The sequence below is a fragment of the Varroa destructor genome, unplaced genomic scaffold (assembly GCF_002443255.2).
Source record: "Varroa destructor unplaced genomic scaffold, Vdes_3.0 BEIS01000006.1, whole genome shotgun sequence".
Classification (NCBI taxonomy): Eukaryota; Metazoa; Arthropoda; class Arachnida; order Mesostigmata; family Varroidae; genus Varroa; species Varroa destructor.
Window position 1 is genome coordinate 5,272,207 of NW_019211459.1, and position 20,293 is coordinate 5,292,499.

Consider the following 20,293-nt stretch of genomic DNA (forward strand, 5'->3'; position numbering starts at 1 on the left):
TTTAATAAAGTTATTTATTAGAGATGACTAAAACTCACACTCTCCGCTCTCTCAGTTGTGATTCCTTTCTAGCCCAGAGAAACTCCAAATATAAATCACTGCAACTAAGGCTATCGCCGTCTATGCAGCTTCCGAGTCGGCAAATATTCTGTACATGTAGAATATGTAAAAACAGTATGACAATATCGCTTAGAGTGAAATGCTGGACGTCATTTGAAATAAACCTACTGTAGTCTATCAAAATGTTGGTGTCAATTTAAATAGGCAGATTAAGGATCCTTGAATATTCGTTTTAGAGCAGGCGACATTAAACGGAGCATTCATTTGCTTACCCGTATAACGTGATTTATCTTCGCCCCTGCTGGGCTCCTGGAAACATCCTGGCTGGATCCAGAAAGCTAGGTTAAATATGGGACTTACGAAGCTGCTGCTGCTGCTACTGCCACTGCTACTACTACACAAGCAAAGATTAGACCGCATATTTCCCACCCCTTAGGCTTCGCTGCCTTCCCGAACCGAATAGGGCCTCCGGATTGGATGAAAAGGACCCGCAACAGCCTTAATCTGTTTGGCCTGCTTCCGGCGACCGAGAGCGCTGGCTCTTGTAGGGCGTGAAATGCGATCAGGATGACTGGGGGTGCAGGCGAAGGGGTGCATCGTGAACGGCAGTCATGCATCCTTCGTGTGCTGCTATCGCACATTCATTCGGCGTCGAAAACGTCATATTAACGTATTGTGTAGCGATCGATGCGTGATTTCTACAACGAGCCCCACTGTGATATACGTCTTTGGAAGATCAACAATAGCAGTCGTTGAATTTTGATTCAGACAATTGACTACCAACCGATTTTCAACGAAGAGTGCCCCAGAGATTGATCTTTAAGGCACTTTCCAGATTAAGCGATGCCTAAATGAGGATGAACGCTGTGCGAGGATACTTCACGTGGAGTATTTAGAAATGGCCTTCTGCTAAGCTCTGTTCCGTGTTCAATAAGCGTATATGTAAAATATCGAACAGAGATAGTCGAATAAGATGAAATTATACCATTGTCTATTACCAATATAATGCCATCTATAATTAAGGACTAGTTTATGTAGGAACTGGAAAGAGCATTCGTATGGCTAACAAATGTCCCTTGGATTTAACACGATGACAACTTGTCTCATTCTAGCTGTCCATTACGGTATGTTTTCTCAACGATCCAACAGATGGAAGACTAGATGGCAAATAACGCTGATGCTAACAGGCGATAAAGAAGATCTTTGGCAATTTAGAGTCAGTTTAGCGGTAAGATCACGTAGCACTTTCGTGATAATCGTTAGCAATATCGTGACGATCGTAGACGACGGAAATCATCGTGACAATTTGCAGTTACAGAAGACGTGTACGTTTAGTATTTAGGTAATAATCACAAACGATGTGACCGACAGTGTCTTCTTAAAAATCTCTTCATGACTATTGAAATAACGAATAGAAAATTTGCGCTTTATTTCACATTCTTATAATTACAACGTCTTTTATATGTATATATAGATGTGTGTTATTCTGTCCGAACGGAGCGTTGTATAGCACTTATTGCCAGTTTGTTCTCCATAAACGTTTAGTATTTATGACAGGAAGGCCACAGAAAATCGATGTGAGTATCAAGAGGTTTCGTTATAGAACCACGAATAAGCTTTCGTAAATCGCTCGTACGTTTCGGTGTGTGTAAGCATACGGCGTGTATAATTGTACACTTTCTTCATAAATGCCCCGGTGAGTCACCTATAGGGGATATATTGCGGTAACCGGTTATATCCCACAAATACATACTAGCAGTTACAGTTGTTCGAAATCTAATAGGACAGTGGCAAAAGTTCAGCTGTAGGTACAATAGTGGGTCCTGATTTGCTCGCTTAAAACAAATGGCAAGTGCTGGTCAACAGCGTTGTTGCCGCTTGTCAAAGAATGCTGCACCTGCTATCTATCGACCAGTTTCGTCTGGCAGATGCGCGCAATGAGGCCGCAGTGATCTATGATCTGAGTGACGCTCTACTTCGCTTACCGCAATGATGATCGCGCGACCGACGTTTTCTAGTTGCGCCATTGCGGCAGCGGCGGTGCTAGCAGGACTAGCAGGTGCTGCAGTGTACCCATCCCGGTGCAACAGTAATGTGTGATCTTCGCGACGCATATCACTGCCATCGATAGTGACGGTCATGGCGATCGTTGCCGAGCAAAATTGTTACGCTAACCACTGGTGAAGGCAAGCAGTCGATTTGAAGGCGATGACGACCAAATGCTCGTGCAACAACCGGAAGATGGCAACGAACAAAATTTTTAACAGCGCACGGGAATACCACCATTCGCTGGGTGCAAAGAAACGATCGGACGCTGAACCACCCCTCTGCCAGGCACTCGACGCTGCCGACAGTCGACAACGGCGCGGTAAGCAAAGACGTCATAACGATGGTAGGCACTCGCTCGCGTAGAACGCACACGAGAAAGGAAAAGAAACTAGTCCATTGAAGTATCGAGTGAGTCAGCACCAAAGGCATCAGTAAGCAAAAATGCGAACCAGTAGCGACCCGCAGCCTATTGCTGGCTTTCGGTAGCGTTAGCGCTATTACATATATAGTAGAAGATCATTTGCAACTGAGGCCTTCCTCCTGTCGTCGCTGATCTTGTTGCTTTGGCAATATGCAACGTATCATACCTCCAACTGTACTATTAAACTATAGAGCGGCCAACGCGGCTCGTGCCTGACCATCCGACCATTTCCACACAAAGTCCGTCAGTATCAATCAATACAGCAACGGTACTGCTTTGCTGGGAGGCCGTTCAAGCCACTGCGCTTGTCGCTGCCACCAGCGTCATCGCGGCGGTCGCGCTTACCAACGTCGCTGGCCTGCTGTATAGCTAACAGGTTTCAACAAGCTGGTCTGCTATTGCCATGCCAGCCACCAATTGTAGCAGCAAGATGAGGTACTACAACCATAGCTATAGTACCGTATTGTTGCAGTAACCAGACGCGCTGCCGTTGATATCGAATACAGCGCCAGTCGGTATCATCTGTCAGCCAGAGGCCGGCTGACGACCAAGCAATGGCAGCTCTTCCTTCGGAATCTTATCAGCCTTTCCACCCCGCAGCAGCACCAGCTGCCGCCACCGCCGCTGCTGCTGCTGCTACCCGAAGTTGCAGTAACGACGACTGGCCAGACAGTGCAGACCGCAACAGTTCCCGACGCACGCCGGGTCCGTTGACGCCGCAACCATTGCCGTTGCTTCTTCTGCTGGCACTGCGCCATTCATGCGCAGACATTGCAGCGCGCGCGAGCCCTGTCTACGCTAGTAGTCTACTGTCGATTCGATGGAGGGCGGGATTTCGGACCAAAGCTCCTCCCAGGCTCCGCCTTAATAGTCAGCGTAGCGGGCACTTTTGGGCGGGCACTAGCTGAGCCACTGGACCCGCGAATCATTTGTGGGCCGTCGGGGTTTCGCTTGACTACGAGTTCGTTTGTTGCGGGCATCAAATACTAGCAGCAGTAGTGGGATCAGGCAGCAGCCAGCATCGGGCCCAACAACGCCCTAAAACAGCAGGAATTTTGGATGGAGAACGAGCCACCCACTAGTTGAGCGGTCCAGATAGCGTAGCTGTGTAACAGACTGCCGTAGCTACTTGGCCAAGCTGAAGCAAAACTGTTAAGTGACCGAAAATAGCGTGAACAAAGTAAGCTTCAGCGACCGCAAAAATACGCTTCAAACGCTTGGAGAACAACCATCCCATTCCGTGTCTGTGAGGAGCCCAAGTGCGTGTTTTGTTATTGTCATAATCGAATTAATGCAAGCTGTGTGAGTGTGTATTCGTTTGTTGTCATCGTTGGGGTTACTCTCGTGACAGAAGAAATGGTGCCTCATCCATAAGTCATCGACAGTTACAAGTACTAACTTGTCCGTGAGTTCGACTGTACACGATTAAACACAGCTCGTGAAGAAACTTCTGACCGAGGTCAGTCCCACGGTCAATTGTAGCGGCAGTCCTGCCACAGCTACAGTTTCGTGGGTACGTAAACTTACGTTACTTGTACTACAACTACCCGAGACTACTACAAGTAGTACTACTACAAGAATACCGAGTTCGCCTGCTGTGTTGCATTTGTGAAACCCGGACGTCGGCTGAAACTTACTACTCCGTGAGGAATCGTCTCCTCTCCAGGTTTCGAACTCCTGACGGAACCCCACGATCTAACTAGTCTACCTCAGATGAGTGGAAGGTAATATATCGACAAAGGCGTGCAATGCAGTGACGAGACATGCAGTGACAAGTTGCTTTTGTGCGCGTGCCCGAAGGACGGTTACAGGTCAAAGGACGGGGCGCTTTCTGTGTACTAGATCTTGGAATAGTGGGGCTATTTGGGACCGTTTAGGTGAAAGCGGCAGAAGACTAGGCATAGCAAGGATGTCATCGGGTGATGGTATGACTGGAATGGGAGGTGGAATGAACTCGTGGCAGGCGATGACTGGCCCGTTGGAGCCCGCTTCATCTCCACCATCGTGGCCTCCGTCCATTGGTCATGGAGCACCATCTCCTGCTACTCACAAAGCTACGACTCACATGTCCGTATCAAGTGCACTATCCACGATCCGGCCGTTGTTTGCAGGATACCCATTCCAAGGTGCGTGGACGTATATACAAGGGGAAGGGGTGTATAGCAACCCAACCTAGTTAGTGTGCGATTGTATATATAGGTGCAATCTGTTTGTTACTACGAAAAACATGGGACCTTTTTTTAAAAATCTAGCTTTAAGTATGTCTAGCAGCAGAAGCTCGAACCTTTTGATTCTCAATGTTGGGGCTCTGTTTTGTGAACGATACTAATTAATCACAAAAAAACGCGAATTAAGCATCACAGATGAACATTGAGCCCATGACAATCTAAATACGTTCAGAGTAAAGAAACGAAAATTATACACAAAAAAAATGTTTTTGCATGATATAAAAGTAGCTATAATAAGGCGTATTTTATGACTGGTGTTATATTCCATTTTGAAGTAAGTTTAACTAAGTGTCTCTTGCAAGTCTGCCGCGGTGGTCGCTTTAGAGACTGGTTGAAACGGGTACGGCATAATCCCATGGGAAGCCGCCCGTCTAGTGAACTCGCTCAAAGGCACGATAAAGCCTTTCTCAAAATAAACATTCGATATGAAAATGCTCTGCCTTCATATCTCCTAGTAGCTTCTTGGAATCGCTTAAGGTATACTGTACGCCGCTCCAATCAGGAAGATTAATCCAGGGTACTCTAGAAGAAAACACTCAGATGACGAACGTGTGATGTGGCTCACAGTTCCCTTAATGAGGAATGCATTTCAAGCCAGATTTGCCGATTGGGCCTGGTAGCCCACGTATCGAATAGGTTAAGTGAAGACCAGGTGCAAGGATTTGCTCGCCCTTATTTATGCACTGCCGATTGGTTGTATTCCAAAATACGATAAGTTGTTTCCCCAAAGCAATACCCTGTGGCATTTCTCCAACATAAAGAAAAATATGGCATATCTAAACAAAAATATAATGCCCTTCTTCAAGGATAATAAGAGAAATCGAAGCCCTCGAGCAGTTATGGAAGACGCTAATAAATGTGCAAAGTTTAGCATAAGATCGCCTGCTTTTATAATAAATGAAACCATGTATTTACAGTAGAAATGAATCACGCAATGGCAATCGTACGTCGAGGCTGGTTCTACACCCTCGTAAGTTCCTGCTGTTCATTATCGTTGTCTTCTTCTACCACGTACGTTCAGGCACTACCAACATGTGTTATCTGATCTTGAAATCAACGAAGATTTTAGAGTCACGGATATCATATAGTTTATCCCATGAAAAGCTGGGAAGATGTTTTACAGTGCGCTCTCCAGAAAAGCGGAGGTACATTTCTAAATAAGATCTATTGATTGTTGTACTGAGTTGATAGAATCTCATCAATTAATTCAAAACATCTCTACTCAGCAATCAATCTTTAATCATGCAGATATCACCATCATAAAATGACCCTACTATAGGAATGATAACTAACGTTAAAAAAAAATTATAGTATATTATGCCTTTGGACTCCAAGGTTAATGATTTTGGCATGTCTAGTCTACAGTACGTTCCACAGTTGAAGAGGACTGATAATATCGACGGCATGGCCATAAATTTAAAACTGTCGACCTTACGGGCTCTCATCCTGATTAAATGTTCAGAATTGTTGTTTAATGCAGACTTGACTCAACTTTGGCTTTACATCATTAAGCGGTCCGCGGAGTCGTGTCGCTGAGCTCAAGAAGTATTTTATTTGGGTCTCTGGATGCGCTTCTAGCTGAAATCTGAACAGGTGTTAACTCGCTAGGGGGTGAGGGTCGTTTTAGTTAATCGCACCCCAGCGACAACAACAACGACTAGCCCTTTCGTAGTAATCAACCCTCTGAGGTCCGTACTCGGCCAGCAGTGGTTCTTGCATCAGCTCATTTTCATGTCAGATATTTTGTCTGAAACAAGAACAACTTCGGCGCCAAATTTGAACTTGCTAGCAAAGTTCCATTAGCAATTGATGAAACAAGGTGACACAGTGACGAGGTTTGCTTTTTTAATTGTCCATACATTTGTTTTAGCAACGTCGTATCCGATCCAATGGCAAGGAACTAGCGACAAAGTGATAAGTTAGAAAGAAACCTGGAAGAGAGTTAAGACAAAGCGTAGTTCAGTTTGTAATACCAGACTAAATACTCAAGGTCATGGCTTCTAAACATTGTTACGGATATAATACGGGACTGACACCCTACGATGAGGACACCGGTAAGTCATAATTAATCAGTGAAATCCATCATGTAATCCTCTTTCTATAGCGTTACGTGAACATACGGCAAACACTGCATACGTAAAAGAGTACCTTCAAAGAGTCAGGCTATTATTTCCTCGGTTTCACTCTGTCAGCTCAAGAATGAAGTCTTGAGACAATCCTTTGCTAAACAAATCGCTCTGATATCTGATAATAATCGATCTGATAAGCTGTTTAAGGTTAATCGACTCTTTTGCTACCTAGAGCCGGTTGGTTCAGGTCACTGCCAGCCATAGTTTCGAATTGGCTGTTTATACTATCCTGAAACTTTACGTTATCTCCCAATGTGATCCTAAAGAAGGCAGGACGCCCATGTGCCATTGTAGTCTTAAACGTATGTCGTTCTGTAAATAGGAGCACGAGCGCTGTTGTCTTGGTCAACGGGCGCCTGAACCCCCAAAAAACGAATAAGCGTAAATTACCTACGCTCAGCAGGTTCATAGATCACCATTGTATTGAGCCTCTTCATATAAGGTCAACAGATTTAATAGTTGTACAAATACCTACGAAGCCGAACCTTTTAACAGAGATCCAGCGCGAATGGAGCGAGAAAAATCACGGACACTTAACAGTTCATTAAAATAAAATTAATAATACAGTTTGACAGAGTAGTAGTATTTGAGAGAGGTAGTGGAGACTGAAGGACAGGAAATAGGACCTAATCACCGTTTAGAGGTAAACGTTCCATCGTCAACTGAAACATTTGATTAAGATTTCAACTGAGAATGAATTTATAAAAATATCCGAAGGGATCGATCAAAATCAGCGCCAGAGTTTGGATTCAAGATGGCTCCAAGATCCCCCAGTCAGCTGCTCGATAATCGATCCTATATCAAGCAAAGTTGGTGCTAGGTTGAATGCGAAACCTTGGCCCTTACTTTTGTCGCGAACTACACCTGAACATACCAGTTAATTTACTGATATACTTTCATTTAATTAGTTTATTTACTAATTAATTTCGCTAATCTGAATGATTAATTCATTCTAATCTCTTATTTAGAACGAGTTAACATTTTAGCAATTGAAAGCAGTTCTACAGTTGTGTTTAATTTAGAAGGGAACACAATTATCGAACTTAACTATGGACTGCCAGACTACGGTAGGTATTACTTAAGGACATTTGGAGGTTAGGTCTAAAACCGGTCATTCAACCCATTGTATTCCGTACCAGAGGCCAGCTGTCCGAAAGAACTACTTGAAAATTGATTTAGTCTTTGAACTCAACGTGCAACGGCACAATATCACAGTTAAGCATGTTGATTCAAGAATGTCTGCTCACAAACAATATAATATCCGAATATTTACGTTTCGTTCCTGTTATCTGAAAAGCTGTACTGCAGCCATTTTGTAGTTTGCTCTAATACGCGCGGTCGGCCTGTGGGTTTGCGACTAGGCCGAGCCCCTCCGATGCTAGTTACATGCCGATGCAAACTGCCCCCATAGATCCGCTACGGGACATTATGTTAGCCTTCTAGCATTGCCAGCTCTGTGATGACCACTTCACGCCCCTAAGTTCTTCTGGACTTTCCATATTCACCGCAGAACCCTTGACTTTTCTGTCTCTCTCTCTCTCTCTCCAGATTTTAAGCGAGAAATAACTTCAAACGAGCCTCAAATGCCACAGTACAAGTCTCGTTCACCTTTTTGCATTTATTGGATTATTCATGTTTCTTCTGTAGTTGAGGTGTTTGTTGTCGCTTCTGTTACTGGGGGCGTTTAACGCAGAGGTAGACGTAATAGTGAATTTTGCCGTTTAGGATGGCCGCGTCCTGCGACTGGAATCGGCTTCGCTTTCTCGCCTCGTCCGCTTTTGTTAAGCCCTGCGGATCTGCATAACAAGATACATAGATCATATTCGCCCAGATCCATATGCACCCAGACACCTAAACGCTACATGTGCTCAGTACGCACCATAGACACCTCATCATCGTTCGCTTCAGCGAAATGGGGCCCTTTGCCCATCCCGTGGCTGGGTTCGTCGGTACAACTATTTGCTGGCGAATGTCCGATTTGTTTAGCGTGCTCGTCCTCTTTTATCGTCATTTCTTTCCTGTTAGGTTGGCACCAGCAGCGGCCGCCGCCGCGAGCGGGTCGCCGTCTGCGGTGACGACCGGCTGTTGCCACTTCAATAGTGGCTGCAGTGATATTTGTAGTAGTTCTTAGCTGTTGTTGATGTTAGTTTGACCAACGAGTGCGATGACGGCGGCGGCGGCGGCGGCGGCGGCGGCGACGGGCCTTTGAGCTGCGCCTCGGATGTAGCAGCATTGGCCGTTGATAGTCTTCAAAGACGGAACACCGGCGTTAACGCAGCTGCCGCTTGGTGTTCTCATGTCGTTAATCGTAATAATAAAATAGAATATATCTTCACAAGCGTGCGTCTTTCTTCGTTTGTTGTTGCTGCTGTCGATCCTGTTAGGTTCATCCACTTCTGCTTACTATTGCCCGTGTTATTTGGAGCTTTTTTTCTCTCATTTTTCGTTTCCTACTCGACGTGTCCGTCGGCGAGCGCCGGTTAAGCCTGCTGCCGTCTTGCGGTTACTGACACGTTTGTTCGGTCGCTTGCCGCTCCTCCTACCGGTTTTCGAATCTGCGCTGATTCGCTCGTAGAGCCGCGATTCGCTTCTTGTTGCGTATAGTTGATCTCATCGTCTGACGCACGGCGGCAAATGTTGAATTGCCACGGCGAGCTACTCGATGGGCGGTCGCCGCTGCTTGCTACGGTCGCGTGTTGAAAGAAAGTTGTGACCCGGCGCCGAACACGACGGCCCCAACTCAATCCGTTCGGTACGGACTAAGTCGATCAGTCTTTGGGAATCGACGATATTTCTGCGAGGCTGTCATGTTTAGAGCAGAGCGATAGAAAGAAAGAGGCCATGGTTTGCGTCTCATGTTTCTTGGTGCGTGTCTGTTCATACGTATACGTGTGCGTGCGTATTCTGTGTGCAGCCGTCTCTAACTGTAGATACGTCAAGGTGAAGATCTCTCTCCCTAAGGGTTTAAGCATAAATCTTTCAAGTGATTGGTGGACCAATCGCACGTCAGTGTCGGCTCCGATTGGGTCGACGTATCGATCCAATATAGTCCTAGTAATTTTTCTCGTCGCACGACCGCCTGAGCTTCGGTTGAGATTCGTAGCGCGAGCACCTAGCGCCCGATCTGCCTGGCTAAGAGATGGTTACGTACTGAATCCAGCTTCTCAAGCTCATTTAACTACTGGGCAATAGCGTTCATAACGTGCTATTGTTTTTGCTATGGTAGAGAACGGCGATGTGTAAGAGGCCGTGAAGTCGAAAACATGCATGATTGCCGTACTTGGCGACAGGACTCAGGAAAAAACCGAGAGAGTTCTATGCAGGTCTGTTGTATGTATGCATGTCGCACGGCTAAGTTACGATTGATTATGCTGACGCTAAAATACGTGTTAACAATCATTGTTGATTTTGCAGGTTTTCCGTTCACCGGTCAAGGACGCGTTAATCAACTCGGGGGAGTCTTTATTAATGGACGTCCTCTACCGAACCATGTTCGATTGAAAATTGTTGAAATGGCGGCTGCTGGCGTTCGACCTTGTATTATTTCAAGACAGCTTCGTGTTTCGCATGGCTGTGTATCGAAGATCCTCAATAGATATCAGGTAAAAAAAAACAGGCCTCAAATAACATTTCTCTTTGGTATCTATGCATGGTCGATACACATCGAGGAACCTGACGCATCGATACCAAAGGATATGTGAACGCTCGGAATCAACAATAGGCCATATCAGATTATCCCATGCTTTTGTGAGCCAATATATTTACAAGCTTAACAACAGCATAGATACGAAGGGATGACTGCTTTACATTTCTCATTTCATCTCAATTGTCTGTTGTTAATCATATTGACGTCAGACATGATCTGTTGAAATTAAATGGCTTCTGTATATATGTATACTATATTCGTTAGTAAAATGACTTGACAAGCGATCTGGTCGGACCTTCGATCCGGTCTGTTGATCGAAATTCTATCTTCTATCACATTATAGTACAGTTTCTTAGCATAGTATAAGCTCCTACTATAGAGTCTGTGTCTACAAAGCTGAAGAGCTGACAGTGGTTTCACATCATTAGACAGAAATGATTTCTGACCTCGTGAGGGTGTCGTCCTTTCATATCCTATCTCAATCACCTTTGATTAGCCACCGTTTCAGCAACAGCCATACTCTACTCGCTGAAACTTCGTGCTATACAATCATATCAGGATTTGCGATCGCTCCTAGAGCGACCACGGGGAGCCTTATAACATGTTGATATCCGGTCTGGCAGGTCGGGAGACTAAGCTGGCCATAGGGACTTTGGTACAGATCGTTAGTTCAATGATGCATAGTCCAGTCCAGTACAGTTGATGGGCATAAATATACGCACACACGTACGTACAGGTATATATACATGCACCACCCATGCAGGCATTCTACAACCGATTGTTGCTTGCATGAGGATATCATTATACGGCGATGATGACGATCATTATTATGATCTTCCCCACTTCGCGGGTACATTATGATGGGCTATTGCAACTGGACGGATGGCCAGGTAAGCCCGCATCGCTAGCACCAGATCATCAGCTCTGGCCTCTACAAGAGATTTACTACCAGCGTTGGACTTCCTTTAACCTGCTGTTTCTGTTGAAGGCGTCAGCCTTGCGTTTCTAAAACATCGGCTCCAACAGCCACTTCCATTCTTTCGCGCTCGCTTTCCTTCTACCAGACTCAATCAGGTAAATCCATCGACGAACTTCGTGATAGCGGCACCCACTGTTTGTGCTCAATATAGTGCAGTTGTGCTATTGTGTGGCACTGTGCAACTCGGGCCGGTACCGTGTTTGTGTCCTGTTTTGGAGAGAAGTCCTTGTATTTTAGCGAAGACCCTGTAGAAAACAGAGGGTAGGAAAGACACTCTACGCGGTGCGACCGCAAGCATCGCCTCTGTTGGTCGATCAATCGGTCGGTCGTGTTCAAATCTGAAACATCACCAAGTGTGACTCAATGATGCGAAACAGCTTTATCTCATAGCTTGCTTTCATTGCTTTGTATCCATCAAGTTGGAGTTCATCTGCAACAGCAGCGGTACTAACTGTGACCGCATTTGAATTGAAATACCTCTCCGATGGAGGAGAATAGCTTGCGCGGTTTCAAGCCGTTGCTCGTCATCGCTAATCCTATCAACGACCACGAAGGACACGTTGATCGGGAACGTTTGATAATAATCATATGCCAAAGCATGCCATCGAAGGAGATGCATAAAACATGGCATTCATTGGAGTTAATACATCAGTCATTCGTCAGTGATTCGGCCGGCACCTAGCGAAGGCTCTCTTTTGGCAGATCAAGAAGGCCCTAGAAAAGTGAACGAAACGAGATACACGCTAACGACATACTTAGCTAGATGGAAGCTGCCGGTGGAACGCGAGCCCAATAAACCGCGCGGCCTGGATGTCTCGTTATAGTAAGTGCCAGTTTCTCAAGGGGGTACGAGATTGAAAGAGATTACCAAGACACTGTCATGGGAATATCGGAATAGGCGGATTCGTCAAGGACCTTGCAACGCATACACAGCGGAGCAGATGCCTGTTCCTTTATTTATTTGAAAAAAAAAAAGTGTTTGACGATTTCAATTGGGCAGAAAACAAAATAGAGATTAGCATAATGTAGCTATCTGTCGATGCAGTGATGTGGCCGTATGATTAAACCTTATTCAGCAAATCGATGTTACTACTTTCGCACTTAACCTAGTTCAGGTTAAGGGGGCAACGGCGATGCTTATTGCGAGACTTCGCGGGGGTCCGACTTGTGTTAAGGACAACAGTATGCTTAGTAACGACTAACCATGACAATAAGGACAGCTGTCAACGACAGCAGATATATCGTTAGAGTCAATAAAATCAGAGCTTGGTCAAAACAGATCCACTCTATAAACTCGTGTGGTTTTCCTTTTCGATAAGTAAGCACCCATGTATGAAATTGATTTGATCATCCTTTTATTTGTCACATTAAATATAGGTCACTATTAGTTTGCTTGATTAAGTATACGTCAGTTGCCAGCTCTTCAAGCGGAAGGTTGACACCTTCAAATCATCCTTTTCTTCACTTCCATCGTCTTTCCCTCTATCGATTCGTACGCGACGTCGTTTTATTTACACGTGTATTTCATTGGTCCCGGGAAAAGACGTGCCTGATGCTCACACATCTCACGCTGCTGGCAGTAGCGGTAGTCAAGTGCGGCTTCGAAGTGGCGGCGATAAAGGGTGTGGATCTTAATAGTACATTTTTCGTTGCCTATGTGGATAAGCAATTATTTTCCATATGGCACCCTTGAATAGTTTCGTTCTGTTAAAATTTGCTTGCACGCTAATTCAAGACAGATTTACATGTTTGTACTGTGCCATGCCATGACACCTTTCTGTGATATCAGGGGGCGCTGAAACTGACCGCCGTCCGCTTCAGGGAATCGGGAGTTTTTCATTGCTTTTACGATGGCTAGAGAAACAGCGGCCACATCGCCTAGATCTCTGAGCAGCTCAGGTTTACAAAATTATTTTCCTCGATGCAGTTCCTTCAAGAATACCTCTATGGGGATATAGCGTTTGAGAAACTGAATAATCAACAAACGAACATGTTTATTAGCATACAAATGCACGTGCCCTTTTACATTTAAGGCGTTCTATTACTCAGGGTTATTTTCCAGGAAAGGCTATTCGACTATAAGAGTCGTAAAGACGACCTACCGGCCTGAGTAAAGGTTTAGGAGGCAAATGCCTTTGACAAAAAGTGACGGCTACGTTCGTCTTCTGTGGATACGAAGCTTCACTGGCGTACTCAATACATAATCTATACTTCGTCGCGGTATCATACATAATAGGCTGTTTCTCTTCAACAATCCGATCCCTGCAGATTGCACATAACTAAGGAAGGGCGCAGAGACCTGGAACAAAACCTCTGGCCGAAAGGTAAAGCCGAAAGCTCAAACAGCAGCGAAAAATGACGGAGGCGTGTTGCAAGACCGCCGTGACTACAAGTAACTGAATGATAGGACAAAACAGCTTACGTCTCTTGTTTCTCAGCATAATGTGTCCTGTTGCAAAACTGTGGCCTTCGTACTCGACACGTCCTGCCGACTGCGGCTATTTCCAACAGTTCCATTCTTGAGTGAGAGCAGGCGTGTAGGACCATAGAGTAATAACACGAAACGATAAATGGTTATTGTGGTCCTAAAGATAAGGACGTAAATTGAAAGAATAAGCAAGCGTTCGTGATGAATTCCTCGTTCCGCTGGGGTTGGGGTTTGTCGCCACCGTTCGACCCGCGCAGACTACCGGAGGCGACGAGTGACGCGTCGATGACCACAGGCCTACCAGACGTGTGTTTACGGACACGAGCCTAGCATCAAGATAAAAAAAAAATTGATTAACTCGACCAGCAGAAATAACATCAGTGACAACAATAGCAGCGGCATTGATCACTTAAGTGGCAAATTGGTCGAGTTTGCTTAATCAATTGGCTCCGCTTAGGCCGGCGAGAGATAAATTCCGGTGTTGGAGTTGGTGGAGGAAGGAGGTCTATGGGCAACTGTACGATCATACGCTCAGGATATTACCAGCTTGTAACTATTCGTATTACTCATTGAGTGAATTAACGATGGTCGCTTCAACGTCTCTAGTAGTTGTACGTGTCTGCGTCTGTCTAACGATGATCGCGACAACGTCGCTGCCAGTGATATTAGCAGGCGGTGGGCGATTACTGCTTTCTAATGACCCACTGGTAATCGTCATAAACGTGCTAGTAATTGGGGTGATATTTTGGCAGTGTTTTTCTTTCGACTAATGATTGTTATTGAGCATCAAGTGACAACATGAAGACGGAGCTTTGAACTAAAAACTAGATCAGTTATCATAAACGCTGGTTTATTATTAACGCTAAGGACAATGAGTGAGTATGCTGTGTTTGATCAAGCGAGGATGTACATGCTAGGCACGAGTTCTTCAAGTGTTGAGAATGCCTCATGAGTTCGCTTTTACGCTGAAATGATACGAACGGAAGGCCTATGGCAATCATTACGCACTGCAACTAATCCTAGTTGGATGATGTATACTGTGAAACGTACTATTTTTCAGTCATGTCGTCATGTACCGACGACGGGGATCGTTCTCTGGTATGTCTACCTCTTTCAATGAATTTCGCTGAGTTTCTGCATACCCCGCGCTTCTGTAAAGCAGAAGCTCCTGTTTTCAAAAACTGCTTTCATCCCTGTTTACTGACGCTTGGTTGTCGGTAATGAGCTTAAACGCCGGAATAGTACATGCTCTATACTAAAAAATTGCCCCGCTTTGGGAGCACTGTTCTTGGGATTGGGTTACACGCCCAGTTCAACTTCTTCCCCCTTTGAGAGGCCAGAGTTACGTCTGTGGCATTTAGAGTTGTGATGATCGCGTTGTTTTTTTTTTTTTTTTTTTTTATCATTGTGGTTACTATGTTTCTATTTTTAATTGTTGCTGTTAATCCTATTCGTCGCTGCTGCTTATGGTAGTGACGATGGTGCCCTTGTACCACGCAGCCGATTTAATCTTGCCCTCGTGTCAACGTTGTTATCGTCGACGGTGGTCGTTCTTATGGTAGATCATCATCTTTCTTAGTTTTTCTTTTTTTTTGGTGTACTGTGCCTATCTTTCTGCATTCCGCCACTGTGTGTGACGGTGGTGTTTCTGTTGTTGCTGCTGTTGAATCCCCCTCCGCCCTCTTCTTTCTTTGCCCATCCAGAGCATCCCTTAGCTCTGCTTCTTCCTGGTGATCATTGTTTTTGTCCAGTAGCAGCTAAATAATTGTTTTGATATTAATAAATACAAGTAAGTATTTTAAATGGGCGCTGATGCTGGTGGTAGCGGCGATTTCGGGCACAGCATTAATGGCAGCGGGTTAGGCGTTAGCCCCTGACGACGACGAAAACTACTGCACACCGAGGGACGAAGACGGGACCCGTACAGCGAACAGCCGAAGCTGAAAGCACGTATCGAGTGAAGAAACAACGGTGAGGAGCGAAGTACATGAAAAATGATATGCAGAAAACAGGATGAGTGGAGGCGAAGTAGATGTATCCAAGTTTGTTAGAGAGCCGCTGGCGACTGCGGTTGCCGCTCTGCGCTTCCGTACGACAATAGCTTCTCTACCTGTCGGTTGATACCTTGCGCGTTCCGCTCAACCGGTCAAAGGCTGCTGGGAGCCGGCGTCCAGCGCCTGTACGGACGCCGTCCTTTGGTGCTGGTCAGCTGGTCCTTTCAGCGCAGTTCGTCAGTCATTGTCATGACAGCAATAGCAACAATGTTATCATAATAGCAGGTCCTGTCGTTTGTGTTTGTTGTTATCTTTTCTCGCCAATTAATGTGAGAAGATCGCTGTGCAGCGCGTGTTCAGTCATTACTTACGAGCAGAGAGTAGTAGTGAGATCGCCTAACAGAATAGCAGGTACAAACATACAAAGTAAGACTTTGTAGTGTCTTTCTATATATGGCGCTGGAGGCAAAATGGCATATCATCATTATGGTTGGTGGATCACGGCAGTACACGGCGGGCAAAAATATTTCATTTCAAGATGTGTGCGACGCATGGATGCCTCATCTCGCTAGCTAACGCTACGAAAGGCCGCTGCTTTGAGCGCTTAGTTCAGAAACTAGGATCAACTACGGGGAAAAGGAAAGAACCAACTACGTGGGCCAGCAACCACCAATTAATAACATTAAAGGTGGTGCGGAACACCCTGTGTGTTCAGTCTCTTTCACCTTCACTACAACAACGACAACAATAACAACAGCAAGAACAACACGAACGAAGGGGAGAACAAATCTCAACACAACCTTTGTAATCACAGAACTAACAACTAGGTTATCACGCTCAGACGAAAGAGGCCACCTTGACTCGCGCGGAGTATCTTAGTAATATAAAACACTACGTGACACTTCACGAGGGGCAACTTTGCACAACATTAAAGCGGAACTGCATTAAGTATCATAAACCAAACACACACTGCTGTTTCCAGGCTTGCCATATGTAGATCAATGTCAAATTGAAAATAATACCTTTAAACGCGCGTCTAGCGGCCCAAAGGGGCATAGGGAATTATCAATATGATCTGCTACGATGTACGTTTCTCTAATGAGAAGTTGTGCGTCTGTTATGTTAGAACAACATATGGGTACGATGTACCTTTGTAAAAAATATAGGATGGGAATTAACGATGTACATATGCTTGCAGGAAGTGACGTCAAAGGATAACCACTGTGTGTTTGTATACTATTTCAGGAGACCGGTTCAATTAGACCAGGAGTAATAGGCGGTTCGAAACCTCGTGTCGCTACACCTGACGTAGAGCGACGAATCGAAGATTATCGAAGAGAAAATCCCCGAATCTTCTCTTGGGAGATCAAAGATCGCTTGCTTAAAGAGGGCATTTGCGATTCGAATACGGCACCGTCTACCAGTTCAATATCTCGACTTCTTCGTGGAAACGGTAGCGATCAGCCAGGAAGTGGCGGTGCTTACGAGCATGGTACATCTGAAGCCGGGAGCGATGATGATAAAAAAATGTTCGAGCTCGGCCTAAACCAGGACATTATGAATAATCACAGTCCAGCCAGTTTGGGAATCAGTCCACTGTCGAGTAGTCCTTTAACCTTCGGCCCGAGTACTAGCCCTGTTCAGTCTCAGACGAACATTGCCTGCGGAAATACTACAAAACAACATAAACACACTATCGACGGAATCCTCGCGCCAGATTCGCGCATCAAAGATGACTGTAAGTGTATTCAGCTTTTCTTTGCATCTTCCTTTTCCCTGTTTTCGTAGATAGCAGCACGCACATTGTACAACAACCTATGGGCCGTATGAAACGATAGTAGGTTGAAAAAGGAGTATTCATCATTGTTTGCAGAAAGACAAAAATACGAGTTAAGGATGTGTTAGGATAGAAGCTCTATGAAAAGGCTTGTCTAACCTTGTATATGACAACATTTCCTAAAAAAAAAAAAAAAAAAAAAAAAAATATTTAACCTATATTGGCCTCTTTTTTTTCACCCAAATCACCTACCAGGCCATTTTTTGGTTATGGTGCACGCCATCTTTTCTGTTTTGAAGCGCCCGTTTTAAGAAGAATGTTTTATACGTGCCAGCCTGTAACAGCTGCGTGATAATAATAATAATAGCTGAGAATAGAAAAAAGAATCGCATCGTGATTAGCCAGGTAAACCGTTTAGAAACGGTGCGAAGTTTGACGGATTTCAGAGAGCTATTTTCCGTACAGAACATTGCTAGCAACAAAATGCGTTCATATTTGAAGTAGATATTGACTCATATTAGTCCTGTTAATTGATAACAATATTAATAAAATTGTTGATAACAATTTATTGCGACAACCAAAGGACTGCATCCGTCTTTCTAATAAATCGTCTATAGAACGGAAAAATCACATTGTGGCACTAATGAAAACTGCAACAGCGTGATCAATACCGCCAATCGAACAACCGACAAACTGTACCCCGGTGACAAAAACAGCTGAAAATGGTATATTATTAGTTACATTCTAACGAGCGCCCCCCTGACCAAGTGACCTATGGCGATTGTTTGAGATTTGCTTGAGTTCTCCTTGATTTGACAGCGTTGAAACATAGACGTTGGCCTGATTGTTCATGTGCCGCGTAGACATAGATCCCCTGCGTTTTTTTGTGCCGACAGCACACCCATTCGTTGTACAATCGCTGTTCAGGTCTGAACGAGTCACTATTGCTACTATGACGGTGATCGATCTTTCTACTCAGCTTCGCAGCATTCGGCTTTCAGAGACAGAGAGACAGACGGTAGTAGATGCAGGCCTGACATGCACCGCTCGTATGACGAACAAATTGGAAGTGTTTAATACATAGTTGGTAATGTGACTGCAAGTTTCAATCAACGCTTTTCGTTGACGTGTACAAGGTAACGCCTCGGTGTTTTGAGTTTTGCGTCCGGTATCGCCGTTAGGCGTCCCATCAGACAGACGGCTAGCTCGCGGCACGGGACGAACCGTCTATGTCCAGGTCTGAACTTACCTATGTATGTATATACCCATATAGGTCTTATATACATATATATGGACGAAGTCTATATGTACAATAGTGTGTTTAAGTTTGACATGGTCTCTTCTCTGTTACTGTTTGTACATGTGGTGCTGCTTTGTCGTTCGTTCACAGCACACGCGGAAACGATGCTGGCTCAGTAATGATGTACCTACCTGTATTTGTCAGTAAAACCGCTCGCCTCGAAAGCGGTCCAATGGCCATCTAGATAAAACGTTTTTTCTCATATAAATTAAAAGAAGACGAACGAAATAGAAAGAAGTGTCATTATTCGTTGTGACCCGATATTGACGTAATACGTGAGTGTCCATATACGTCTGTTAGACGAACGGCCATTTCATGCGTCGACCACGTAATGGTGTGTTGCGTCCCGCAACGAAAGTTCTCAATTTCGAAGTAAACAGAAGGACCAACAATAAGCAAATGTGTTGCAGTCGTACCTGTGGCATACAAAATCCATTGAAATATCGAAGAAGAGAAGGTAAAATGTGCCACTCCTTGTTCAGTTCGAAACTAGACAGTTGAGATGGATTTATGCCGATTGCTGCGTCAACGAATCGGACCTGCAAGATAAATAGTGCAGGTGGCCGTACATGGACCCATCGATTGTCTCCAATATGCGTCGTCCATATTTCACTTTGTTGCTTCGTATGACTGTATTCTTTGTCCCTTATTTTTCCATCGTGTTCCTTGGGGCCTAATTGAAATAGTTACTCCTGTTTCTCTACTATTTTTTTCTAGACGTACATTACATCTGTGTGATATGTGCCGGCTGGGCCACTATTCGCACTGTTATAAGGAGCTGTCCTGGTCGGTGTAGCGTCATCGTTTGTCCGCATTTACCGTTAATGGATACTCGCGGTATAGCTTAGATAATTAAGTCGTGCCAAGGCGTCGGAGGCGACAGAGTGGTATCGACAAGCAGCGTGAATGCGATCTGTTCCCGCGGTGCCTGATAGGGTAGGGCCCTGACGGACATTCATATCGGTACATTTGGTGAATCGTAATAACCTGTTTTGTGTATCCCGGGGATAGTAATAGCGACTCGAGCACTTTACAAATTCAAGATTTCAATGAGAAATGAAGATGGCATACGACACAACACAAGTTCAAGGAGTGTTACGGAATTAACATACGTTTAATTTGTAAAATTCAATTGTTTACTAGCTATGGCTATTTATAGTAACAATAACGTATACAAATGTTAAAGACATTTTTTTTTTTCTAAATTTTTGCATACTTAATTGATGTACGCGCAACGTTACGTAGGACTTGTTGCTATTCTCACAAGTTACATATGTGAAAT

At 44.7% G+C, this 20,293-nt stretch overlaps 1 protein-coding gene across 2 annotated transcripts in view; it reads left to right on the forward strand.

The window, feature by feature from the left end:
- The first annotated feature begins 3,261 nt into the window (after nucleotides 1-3,261).
- LOC111252661 (uncharacterized) overlaps nucleotides 3,262-20,293 on the forward strand; it is a 54,326-nt gene continuing 37,294 nt past the window's right edge. Inside the window, exons 1-3 of one of the 2 annotated variants that reach the window (XM_086992399.1) lie at nucleotides 3,262-4,656; nucleotides 10,302-10,489; nucleotides 17,180-17,672. In XM_086992399.1, the coding sequence (XP_086848525.1) occupies nucleotides 4,440-4,656; nucleotides 10,302-10,489; nucleotides 17,180-17,672 (898 nt within the window). In that variant the 5' untranslated portion in view covers nucleotides 3,262-4,439. The remainder of the gene's footprint in view (nucleotides 4,657-10,301; nucleotides 10,490-17,179; nucleotides 17,673-20,293) is intronic. The other variant, XM_022810909.2, reaches the window with a different exon arrangement.